This window comes from Diabrotica undecimpunctata, chromosome 3, assembly GCF_040954645.1.
Source record: "Diabrotica undecimpunctata isolate CICGRU chromosome 3, icDiaUnde3, whole genome shotgun sequence".
In the NCBI taxonomy this organism is placed as follows: domain Eukaryota; kingdom Metazoa; phylum Arthropoda; class Insecta; order Coleoptera; family Chrysomelidae; genus Diabrotica; species Diabrotica undecimpunctata.
Genome location: NC_092805.1, coordinates 165,778,773 through 165,792,082, shown reverse-complemented (window position 1 = coordinate 165,792,082; position 13,310 = coordinate 165,778,773). Strand labels below are relative to the sequence as shown.

At 35.0% G+C, this 13,310-nt stretch overlaps 1 protein-coding gene across 2 annotated transcripts in view; it reads right to left on the bottom strand.

Annotated features, from left to right (window-relative positions):
* Positions 1–13,310, bottom strand: part of LOC140437754 (polyamine-transporting ATPase 13A3-like) — a 39,388-nt gene that overhangs the window by 23,468 nt on the left and 2,610 nt on the right. For both annotated transcript variants that reach the window (XM_072527459.1, XM_072527460.1), the window contains exons 4-9: positions 10,192–10,396; positions 9,595–9,808; positions 4,474–4,787; positions 2,924–3,112; positions 2,011–2,220; positions 559–672 (exon numbers count right to left, since the gene is read on the bottom strand). In XM_072527459.1, the coding sequence (XP_072383560.1) occupies positions 559–672; positions 2,011–2,220; positions 2,924–3,112; positions 4,474–4,787; positions 9,595–9,808; positions 10,192–10,396 (1,246 nt within the window). The remainder of the gene's footprint in view (positions 1–558; positions 673–2,010; positions 2,221–2,923; positions 3,113–4,473; positions 4,788–9,594; positions 9,809–10,191; positions 10,397–13,310) is intronic.

The window sequence follows — 13,310 nt, the reverse complement described above, 5'->3', positions numbered from 1 at the left end:
GTTCGGAACGGACTAGCACCCTAAGACGAAGATACCTTATCCAAATCTTTTATAACGACTTCAGAAGTTGCTTTTTCTATAGTCATTTCCTCGTTTGTTTTGTTTAGTTCCGTTCTTTTTCTTATATTTGTTGGTACATGTACTACTTTTGGCTTTAATCATTCCAAATGTCAAGGTTATCAGTGTTTATTAGTGTTTGGGTTATTTCTGCAACGTAGTTCTGCTTAGCACATGTTACTGTTCTACTGTTTATATCTATACAATTTGTCACGGCTCTTATGTTTATTAAACATGCTCCACCACGCATAATCCATGTTGTAGTCTATAAACAGCTGTACAAAGAACCTTAAGTTGACAATCACGGTTTTATGTTAGAAAAAGTGCACAATTTTTTAATGTTGAACTAAAGTAACTGAACATTTTTCTTACACAAATTATTTTTTTACCCATCGCGTTAGTAGAAAAAGTGATTTTGAATAAATCAGGTATACCTAAGTTGTAATAAACATCGTTCTTTTTAAACATACATGCGGTTTCCAAAATAAAATGCATACATACCTCGGTTTCATTAATATCTAAAGGATTTAAATTATGGTTTAAAGTGGGCCCCACTACAGTTGGAGCTAACATATCGTAACGTGCAGTTTCTGTCATTCCAAGTTCCTCTAATTCCTAAAAATATTTATTTAATTAAATAACAAATTACCGATATATATATATATATATATATATATATATATATATATATATATATATATATATATATAAAAGATTGAATCTTTTAGCAAAAGCTGCTATCGCTTTGTGAATTAAATGGCTGAATATATGGCCTAGGAGGACAAATTCGTTAAACTTCCCGTGCTCGAATCGGTATCAATAATGTGTTATGACTCATTTCGGCCTATCCCAGCCTCATCAGACACTTGGGCTGATACAAATTCAAACTCGGAAAGTCCAACGAATGTCTCCTAAAACTTGACCACTATAGTGGTAAGCGTACAGACCTGCTTTGCTAAAATATTTAATCTTTTACACATTTCGTATAGCCTAGAGGACAGAAATCGATATTATTACATCGTTTTCGTTCATGGCCGCCAAACAAACTGACCCTTGTCTGCCTTGTAATTTATTGCCCCTTTTTCTTTATTGATGTGGCACATTTCCAAAAACAATCTTTTTTTTTTGTAACTATTTTCTTGCCTTAAAACTCTGACATTTGGGTATTCAAATTGTGCCCAGTTTTTAAATAGTGGTCAACTGCCGCACACGTATTTTTCTTATTTGTACAGTCACTTTTGTGTTGTGTTATTCTGTTTGAGCCATTGTAAAGTTTCCACTACATTTCTCCATTTTTCTCTGTCTTTGATTGTCCTTTCTAGATTTCCAATTTCCATAATCCTAAGTCTTCTTCCACATGTTGTCTCTATCTCAGTTTAGGTCTAACTCTCGTTCTTTTACCTGGTGGTATCCATTCCGTTATGCGTTAACTCTTAACGTATTGCTCTTTTCTCTTATTATGTGTCCAAACCATCTAATTCTTTGTGCTTTTATTGCTCTAACTATGTTCTCTTGAGCCATCCATTCTTATGTTTCGTTATTCATCCATTGTCTTGCATTCTTTTCATTTTCCCTCTTTGGTCATAGTATATTTCTAAGTTTTCCAGTATAGTTTTATCAAAAAGAGTTAATAAATTACAAGACAGACACAGGCCACCCCTAAAAGTCAGGCCACACGCAGTGCAAGAATGTATATGACGTGTTGCGTTTTCTAATTTTACACAAATTATTTTTAAAAATACACGTTTCTGACCAAATTTTACATTTACAATGACAGGTCATAAACGGCACGTCATTCCGCGAAAAAAGGTGAAATGGTACGGATATGCGTCATTTACAAATAATTTCATAGCCTACACTAATAAAGACTTTTCCAGCCACTAATTAAGCGTTTACTAATATAAAAGCACATCCACACTGAAATGAACGATAGGAGACAAAAATATAACTTACCCACTTTGTAAACTCAAACATACTTAATTCTAAAGGATCACCGTTTAATACATTGTCAACTCTTGTCAAAGAATGACAAGTAGCCATTATTTGAACAAGCTTTGCCTCTACATCTAATTGACGAACATCGCTTACTGGATCGGAAAACGAAGCATCTGTACAAGGTATCACACAATTCATATCCAAACCGTCGTGGGTTAACGTACCTGTCTGCAAAATACTAATATATAAAAACTTATATGTACTGAAGGTAATAAAAGTCTCTTAAAAGTATTCTAAAAAGTATTTAATGATATTATCATGAGAGACCATTAAAGAGGTTTTAGTTGATGACGTCATGATTTGAGTTGGTTATCATGAACAGGGTTAAATGTCACTTGTCAGTGTCAAAATGTTTATTTCATATTTACTTGTAATATATTACAAAGTAAGAAACTAATTTTAATACAAAAATTTAAACACAAAACTTACAATGTCACATTGACAAATGAAAACCTATTAACGACAGATACAGACATATAATTGTTACAGATAAGTCACATAGCTAAATCAAATTTACACCATTTGGAATACGAATTGATTGAATACTTACAACCATGTAACTGTTTAGTATTATAAACTTAAAAAAAGGCCTGGAACTCTCACATTTTGCCAAATCCGTCTAAAATAACTCTTTGGAGGAGATAAAAAAATTTAAATGGATTTTATTTGAAAATGAGATTTTTTGTCATCAATAGTTGTCTTTTGGCAAAAAAAACCAAAGAGAAAATTTGTATTCAATGATTGTGTTCTGGAAAAAATTCTTAGATGAATCTCATGCTCTAAAATAACCAATATTAGACTATAACGTGTAGCGGTAATGGTGTTGCTAGTACTATTTTAATTATAGTAATTTATAATACATTATACGTACTTTATCAAAACAAGCAATTTTGATTTTTCCACAAACGTTTATTCTGGGCGGACTTATACAAAAAATTCCAATTTTTCTCAGGCGATTCTGACTGTAGACGGTGCCCACAGCTATGGCGGCTGGTAATGCTGGCGGTACTACGATCGTTATTATATCTAAAGTTCTTATAATGATATCTTTCAGTGGTGCCTAAAACAATATGTGTATTATTTAATGAAACAGAGGTTTATGAACTTATTTCTTTTTACGAACTTTATATAAACTATTTTTACCTTATTAAGAAACCTTAATTCTTATGGGTGACATTAATGCACGAATCGAAAATGAAATAGTTCCAATTAGATTATCCTAAAAGGATTGGATTTTGCGATTTGTTCTTAATGGAAAACACACAAAATGTTAACTTTATTAGAAATATTTTGTTTACCGACGAGGCTACCTTTAGTAGAAATGGAATAAAAAACCATCATAACGAGCATCACCAAAGGACTTTTAAAGTTAATGTTTGGGCAGGAATTGTGGATAACAATCAAATAGGCCCAGTATTTCTTCCCAACAATTTAAAGCGTGATAATTATTTGCAGTTCTTGGCAAACGATTTACAAGAGTATTTGGAAGAAATGAATATTGCAATAAGGCAAAATATGTGGTTTCTACAAGATGGCGCTTCACCGCATTACAGTAATGAAGTCCGGGAATACCTTTGCAGGCAGTATCCTGGTCGGTGGATTGGAAGGGGTCGTGACGCACCTATTTCTTGGCCACCCAGAAGTCCAGGTCTTAACCCTATGGACTTTTGCTTTTGGGGGTTTATGAAAGAGAAAGTGTATTCTGTAACAATAGAGGACGAACAACAATTAAGGGTTAGAATAATTGAAGCTGCAAATCAATTTCGTCAGAAAAATATGATTTTTCAGCGCATTCGGTTTTCCTTATTAAAACGATACCGAATGTGTATTGAAGAAAATGAGGGTAATTTTGAACATTTATTGTAATATCATATTGTTAGAGGTTATAGACATTTTTTGTACTTGTTAATTCATTTAAGCCATTTATTTAGTTGCACGTAATTTTTTAAAGGTTAAAGAAAAAGGCCGTAACTCAATAAAAACTGTTTTTTGAAAAAAGTGATAAGAGGCAAAAAAGTTTTAAAAATAATGTGTTAAACTAATGATGCCACAAAATTCATTTGATCAAAAGTTTGGGGGGATTTAGGGCTGCACAAAACTTTCTGTGCGCTTAGATTTTGTTGTTTCTTTTTTATGAAAAATGCTTTCAGAACAAGAAAGTAACGTGTCCATTTTTATTAAAAAATGTCAAGTAGTTCAGGAGATAATGCAAAAAAACAATTTTTATTTTGTAAATTCAAAGGGCTGTAACTTTTTTTGTGTACACTTTTGTACTAAGGTAAGTTGGATTCAATCAATTTATTTTTGTCCCCGGAATGCGTGATTTACTTTATGACATACCTTTTTGAAACACCCTGTATAGCAGAAAACAGTCAAATCCATTATTTTAAACTAAATATAATGTAAATTGATAATACTTACATGCCTGGAAATATATAAATACAAACAATACGTCATCCCAATCATCGCTACAGAAAATAGCACCAAAACGAACTTCATACTGTCCCTGTAAAATTTGAGATCGACTGGTACCGGGAAAAGAATGCTTTTAACGAGAGATCCCTTCGTCGTGTCGAAACCAGTCCGCACGACTCTTGCTAGAACGTGTTCGCTGCTATAATAACGAGTCTGAATGACGGTCGTGCCCGAGAAGAGAGTATGGCGCTTGTGCTCGTCTACATCATACATTTCCGAGCCGGAATGTAGAGCTGTTTTGGTTTCTGGGACACTTTCGCCTAAAAAATATGAAATCTACATATCCCATCGAAATAATTAGTTTTTGACTGACTTTATTCAGTCTGGCAATTAGTGAAGCCAAAATTGCAATAGATACAGAAAACATGGACATTAAAAGTTATGTAGGGGGAAATTATACAACAGAAAGTATCTATTTTCGATTCCATAACAACTATAAAAACGAGACATGCTCATAGAATATATAGCTACAGTAATTTTGATAACGGATTCATCATATACGTGAGTAGAAGATAAATAAGAAAGCATTGACGGAGTACGCTGATTCTACCTTTTTCGGTAAAGGACATTGTCTATGAGATGCTCGGAGGTCACAGGGGGTAAATAGAATAGAACATGTTTTTCTATCTAGACATGTCATATTAGGCCACCTGTGTAAACCAATGCAACCACTAATAATTGTTTTCCAGTCTAGACCAGTTTCTGGGAAACCTGTCATCGTACGCTCTCAGTCACCAAGCGCGTCCGCAGCATCGCTCGACTAACAGCCGATTGACTTCGGGGGAAAACCCTCCATCTCCACAAACGCATCTGACACCCAATGTATAGATATGAGTGATTTTCAGATAAGTCATTGCACTCAGTCGTCGCAGACCTTCACGGGCTCCCCTATAGTCTCCTACACTGTGCCTTCTCCTGTCGACTCTGAGATCAGTTGTTATTTAGAACGCGCTAGCCATAGTTTTATCGTACTTTTGAATATAAAGAAATTATCTTGCTGGACGCCGCGTTTGCAGACCATTGACCAAAAAGTCAAGTAACGGCAGTAGATTGAAGCTGGCAAAAGTGCTTCGATGCGGTCAAGAGTCCCTCCATGGGTTGGAAAGGTTATGGCCACTGCATTTTGGGATTGCAAAGGCATAACTTTAATTAACTATCTTCAAAAAGTTAAAACTATCAATAGACAATATTATTGTGCATTATTGGACAAATGAAGCACACACTTTGTGAGAAACGGCTCCATATGTAGAAGAAAACAGTGTTGTTTCTCCAATGCACTGGTTCACAAGAGCGTTATGATATGACAATGGCAAAAATTCATGAGTTGGGGTTGGAATTGCCTCGTTTGATGACTAAGTGTACCCAAATCTGACGAAAGGGCTCGTAAAAAATGGTAAAATAAGTTGGAAAATCTCTTATATAGTTGTATTTAGCTAAAAAGTGTATCAAATAAAATAAAAGAATTTTCTAGAAAAACAAGTTTTTTATTTCAAAGGGGGTTACTTATCAAATCATCTAGTATAAAGAGATTGCTAGGGACAGAAAAACAGGAGGCCTCGACCCGAAGTTTGACCTCCTCCGTAGAACTGGCAGGCTTTCCGTCCTCTGGAATAGACCTTACATCACTACGGGTGTCCATACCTGATCTGTTTGGTATGCAAACTATCACTGCTTTAGGCAGTAGTGTGCTTCGTAAGGACGAGCTTGCACGAGGTAGAGATCTAGAAAATAGATATTATGTTAAACTTTGGACGCAGAAGGCCGGCTGATGATAATGACTAGATTTTTCCGCACATGGGAAACCTTGACTATGCTTTTTCTCAAGGCTGCATCCGCAATTCTGTGACATTTGATACCATTAATAATGTTTTTTCTTATCTAGACTTTTTTGCATGCGAGAAATCTCTACAGGTTCTTCTTATAACTGGAGTTGTTTTTAACCATCTAAATCCATTCACGGATTCACAACATAACTAATCCATTCACAACATAACTAATGGCACCCGCATGGACAGATGGATCTTGAACAACTAATTGTTGCCGATATTTAAGATCATTCATCATAGTTAACTCGGACATATTACACGTGGAGAGAAATACACCTTGCTCCAACTGATCATGCAGGGAAAGATCCAAGGAAAGAGAAGCATAGGGAGGCGTAGAATGTCATGGCTGCGCAACCTGAGAGAGTGGTACGGATGTACATCAAATGAACTTTTCAGAGCAGCCGTCTCAAAAGTCCGAATAGCTATGATGATTGCCGACCTCCGCCGCGGAGACGGCACTTGAAGAAGATCATAGTTAACACAATACAAAAGACACAGTTGAGGAGCTTTTTTACAAAACTGCATAAATCCACTTTTCAAAAATTTTCAGGAGACGTAAAAACGTGCTGCAGCTGTTGTACTAAAATTTTCGAAATTTCAGAGAACATAATCAAATTGAGGTTAGACTTAGAGAAATAAAACGTTAATTAACATTATTTTTATTGATTTGCATTAACAAAATATAGCCATGTGTCTGTTGGAGATATCGCGTTTTGTAAAAAAAGATGGGAGATATTAACTTTTGTCAAATTAACAATATCTTAGAAATACAAAATATTAAACGGCACCCACTAAAACAAAAAAAAATGAGGAGTACAAACAATTTAGATGTGAACATTTTTTGGCTCATCTTCCAAGCAATCACACTCGCCATCATGGTAGTTGTGGGTTTCTGGATTTGGATCACTAGTAACTTTGTGTTGAAGAGCATTAATATACCAATGAAGATCAGGGATCTCTTTCCAATTTTGTCCAAAGTGGGTTTGCAATAAGTGAAGGACATCTTTTTTTTTCTCTTCAGTCACGGAATGAGATAGTGGGATTTGGGGAAGAGCCTGAAGAAAATCATTTTTATTTTTTTTTACAATGCTTCTAAAAGGTTCTGTTCCACTATCGAACCTATAGTTGGCGCAGCATTTTATTTTGGTTGAAGTATGCCGGTCCCTTGTTTTGATTTTCTTAATAATGAGGCGTTTGGTTTGGCTGATTCCTTTTATTTTTTGATAAATCATTTCAAGGCTTTTGATATCGTATATCACCCAGTCTTGTCCCAGTTTCTGTACAGAACCAAACTCCTCGTAAATAGAAGCATACTCTTCGCTCGAGATGATGGTATCAGTTTTTTTCAAGCGCTTCTCCACACGGCCAAAAGCTCGATCAGCTGGAAGAAAACTGTGGCCACGAGTCGGAAAGGTGACATGAATTTTCTGTACATTCTCTGGAGCCTCATTCTTAAGCCAATGGCACAAAAGATGAACAATATGCGCATTTTTATTTTGGCCAGCGCAACCATCACAAAACAACGATACTGCAGAAAAAGACGAAAGATCTTGCCTTCTTAAGTGATGGATGAGTGCAGATCCGATTTCATTTGCTCCTCTGCTTCCCTGCGTTTCATTCCACGTATAAAATGTTGGTGCCTTTGAGTCAATAGGCACACAGCAAAATGCATAGAATGCAATTTGTCGGCGATAAAAGGCATCGCCGATTGGAGTTTTAGGGAGTGGATGCACTTGTTGCAAATCAAAAACAAAACTATAAGTATCACTGGGAACTTCCTTCATTAGTTTGTAAAACGCATCCGCTCTCAGCTTGTGAATACGAAGTTCAGTCATTGGACTAATTCTTTCAACTGAACCGCGAGCGTTTTGTTGAATAAGAAATTTAAGACGAGTGCACGTAGCGCATGCGTCTGTAGCTGGAGAGGAAAATCCAATGTTAAAATCGGTTACAAAAATACGGTGAAAACATGAATAACTCACGTGAAAATCGGCAGTGTAAGCATCCTTAAACATTTTATATAACTTATTTACACTTAACTCTGCTGAAAGGTAAACTCTTTTACTTTTTCCTCTTCCATAATGAGATTCGACACAATTTAGTTTACCAAGAAATTGATGGACTGCTTCCTTTTTGGCTCTGAAAAAAGCTTCTCGTCGATAACCACCTCTATTTTCTTTGGGCAGCAGACCTTGATTGACGACCTTTCCAATCCGCAGTAGTCGAGAGGCAGGTACACTCATTGAAAAAGCAAAAAACTTTTTACACACAGGAATCATGCGTTTCTGTTTCTGACTATTGAGAAAAAATTTCACAGAAACCGTTCTTGTGTGAGTTGCAGAGACAGGCGTACCACTTCCCCTTCTTCTTTGGGGCTCGAAAGCAGAGATATATTTCATCAAAACAAGATCTTGTTTCTCTTTACCCTCTGCCATGTAGACTGCTTGTCGATTAAGTTTTATATCATCGTAGGATACCGTAGCACAACGAAGATTTTTCGAATTATGGGCACATGGTCTGGTCTTCTGTTTTAGAAACACTAAATGAGGATCACTATCGTTGTACTTCATAATTTTTGAACGCCCTCTCTCACTTGTTTTGATGGATCGTCTTTTTTTAGATCCCACCGATAAATTAGTAACAGTATCCATCTCAAAATAACACGCAAAACACAGAAAACAACGTTGACATACAACGAATTCACAACATCCCGTCTCATCGAACGGAAAAGTACTGATAATCTCAACTCATACAGCGTGGCCACGCGTGGCATGGCCTGGCTACGCTACACACTGTCAGTGCGACCCGTGGGTAGTTTTAGAACTAACGAATATTATATTTTGTTTCACGAATCAACATCTAATTCTAGAGGATGCTTTTAAATCCAAACAAAAATAGTAGAGGGATAGATCTGCAGGCCGGAGGATTTATGCAGTTTTGTAAAATAAAAATTAATTTTAATGGTTGGCTAAAGAAGGAGATGTTAAGTTTTGTATAAAAAAAGAGTGAACATGGGGTAAAGGTTTTTGAGTGGATTAATTAAGTTTTGTGGAAGAAACGTGATTTTGAGGCTCCTTTTAAATGGGAAATATTAACTTTTAACACATGAGACTTATACACAAGATCTAAGGCAGATCAAACTCTCGAAATTCAACAAAAAATGTATTTTAGCCGGAAATGGATTTATGCAGTTTTGTAAAAATGCTCTTCAGTTGTCCTACAAGTTTTTTTATTGACTTACCTGTTAAAACGCTTTCGTTAACGATACATTCGCCTGTAAGAAGGACGGCATCACAAGGCATTGTATATTTTGAGGAACAAAGAATAATAAGATCTCCCGGAACGAGATCGATAGGATCGATAATTTGACTACTATTATCGTTTAAATATTTACGTAATACTGTTACTTCAAGGCATTTGGAAGACTCAGCTAAATCACGGATGGCTTCGCTTTGCTAAAATATTAAACAATAAAGTTGTGAATAAATGTGGAGAGTTACTGAATTTAAATATAAAATAATAGGCACTTGTCATTCATCTCTCGTCTCCAGCCTGAAGACAAGAATACAACTCAGACTTATGCTTTGTCTTCACAAACAAAAACAACCAACCCTTAGCAGATTTACGAAAAGTACTGCTAGATTTCAGACATAGCCAACATAGACCAGTTATATTAGAAGTTGGCATCAAACTATCAATAATATGATACCATCTGAAGACAAAGACTAATCTGCAAAAGTCCCTATGTTTAAAATGTATCACAAATATTTACAAAATCTTCCCACTAAATCAAAAATAATTTTTGAACGAATACAAATTAAAAAAAAAAATTACTTACTCTGCGTGTCTGTAGTAAAGATGTAACACTGGAGAATATCGTTAAACCGACGACACAGAAAGCATATAGTAAATAATCGTCGAATAACCAAAGTCCCACGGAAAAAACTTGAAATATGTAAAATGGATTTAGCACTTCTTCGATAAACAAAGTCCAGTACGGTTTTATTTCTACTTCAATTTTATTTTTCCCATACAAGTCTAAGCTAAAGATTAACAGAAAACATTAGGATGCTAATTGTTTTATTTTATTATACAGTATTGCATAGAAATAAAATGGAATAAAAATAAATAAATATATTTCAGTCTTTAATCACAAATAGTGACATATAGAATAGTACAAAGGAAAAAAGTAAAACTGAAAGAAAAAAAAATGAAATGTCTGAATGAAGGAACAAAAGTAACAAATAGTAATAAGAACACACAATAATATTACTAAAAATATGTTTGAAATTGAACAATTAATGTGAAACAATGACAAGCCACACATGAGTTCAAAAGGAGTTCATGCTATGCTCGGTTAAAGTAATAGTATAACAAGCCACTTAAAATTTATTTCAGCCTTTCGTTAATAGATGGCGCGATAAACCTATGGCAACACTATTGCATAGGTCTAATTTGTCTTAGTATCTACTCGACATAATGACAAGCTACATCCAAATGGCGAACATGGGCGGAAGCGATTCGGATATTTCTGTGAGTTTTGACGATTCTAGCAAAAAAAATACTGAAGTTAAGTCGACGTTTGATGACAGTAACCGTGATCCTGACTATGTACAATCTAAAAGTGACTCAAGTGATAAAAATACAGAGGTATGTAATTTTTGTGTTAAATATGGCTTGTCATATTATTACCATTCAAGATTAAAGTATGATTGTAGTGGCTTGTGACATGGTTTGTTATATTATTGCATTTTGTTGTAGGATACTGAACAAGGTCCGTCAAGAAAAAGGACAAAACCAAACACAGCCGACAAAACTCCAACAAGTCAATGGGGACAAAGAAATGAACATGAACACTGTTATTCAAGATCAAAAAGAAAAATTCGACGAAATTTAGGGCAATCATATGTAAGCGACAAAACGAAAAAACGTGCCTGGTCGAGAATTAGGACCGACTTGTAGTTGCAGTAAGAAGTGTAGAGAAAAGCTTCAGGTCACGAGAGCAATATTTTTAACGAGTTTTGGAACCTTGGTTCATGGGAATTACAAAATAGCTACGTATTCGAATGTATAGATATTGTTAAGAAGAAAAGGTCCTAACGAAAGAAGCAGAAACATCAAGAATCGCATAAAAAGAGCAATGCCGTCTACTCCATTAATGTTAATGGTGAAACTACACGTGTCTGGAAACAGAATATCCATGGACTTCAAGCTTTAAGGGCCAGAGTAAATAACATTGTTCGCAAGAAGATAGAAGGAAATCTAGTGCCAGAGAGAGACCACAGAGAATAGCATAGTAAACCGTGTGAACAAAATATCTGATTCGAAAATACTAAGTGTTAAAAACCACATACATTCGATTCAAAATTATCAAAGTCACCTGGGCCATAACATGAGTATAGCCAGTCTCTATTCGGATCGATATGTCTCTTGGTGTAAAGAAGCAAAAAATATTATAGCGAATTAACAACAAGACTTAACTTGCACAAGTGTAAGGCTCAGGCAATGCAACAATTACTGAAGAGCAAAACAGCCCGGTTCAAAATTATTGATAAGAAGAGATGTGTTACATCGTTTGACTTGCAGCAAGCGTTACCGATTCCCAAATTAACCACTGGTCCTGCATTTTATTGCAGAAAAATATGGATGTATAATCTAGGAATCCATGATTGTACGGAAGACGCTAGTCATATGTTTGTCTGGACGGAAAACGTTGCAAAAAGAGTAAGTGATGAAATTGCATCAATACTCATAAAATTTCTGAGCTCAAAGATAGGCGATCTCGTTTTCTTCACGGATAATTGTGCCTGGCAAAACAAAAAACTGACTTCTAATGTCTTTATGGTTCCAGCTAGTGAAGAAACAAAAGGTTAAGTCTATTAAACTCCATTTTTTAGTCAGCAGACTCATTCTGCTCAAAAGTTGTTACTGAATTTTATATTATTTTTACCATACAAAGTCAAATATCTCACTTTTACCTTTTTGGGGCTTATCATTGCTTCACATTAAGCCCTTCATTTAGTGTATTTTGAGTACTAACGACTGTGTGCATTATCTAAGTAAAATATTTTGTGTAAATTTGTTCAAATATAACTCTTAAAAATTGTATTCTTCCCGCTATATGCCCCCTATTATATTTATAAACAGGCCATCTATTTGAAAGATCGACAGTGTCGCCACATTTAATATTACAGACTGATCAAATATTTCAACACTTCCGTCGCTCTTTTTACCGCTTTTATGACACTTGTCGCCATTTTTTCAACGTCTTACTATTTTTTAAATATTTTACAACGCTTTTTAGTCGTTTTTAACACTTTTTTGTTGACAAAAGTACAGTTCTTGATAGTTTTCGTTCCTTTTGATACTTTTTCATCGATATTGAAGCTTTTTCATCGATTTTTGAATATTCTTAGCAATTTTTATATCACTATATGTTTCAGCACTTCTGGCTCTATTTTTACTGCTCTTCTAACACTTTTAGTCGTTTATTTAAAAACATTTCTTATAGCCATTTCTTCAACGCCTCAACAATTTGTAAATATGTTCAAACGCTTTTTAGACATTTGTAACACTTTTTTTGCTAACAGAGGTAGCTCTTGGAAGACAGTCCTGATAATAAAACAGTTATTAGCAGTAAAACAGTAAAAAATGTTATTAACAAGAGAAAGGGCGTTAAAAAAGAGAATAAAAACGTCAAAAACGCCACGCTCTTAATACTTTTCGTTCATTTGGATACTTTTTCGTTGAATTCAAGGCTTTTAAATCGGTTTTTCGAAGATTCTTGACGATTTTTATAATTACTTTGACGTTTTTAACACTTCTGGCACGCACCCTTTCTACCACTTTTCTGGCACTTTTTGCCATTTATGCAACACCTTAATACTTTTTAATTATGTTGCACTGCTTTTTAGTGATTTTTACCGCTTTTTCTGCTTACAAAAGTAGCTCTTGAAA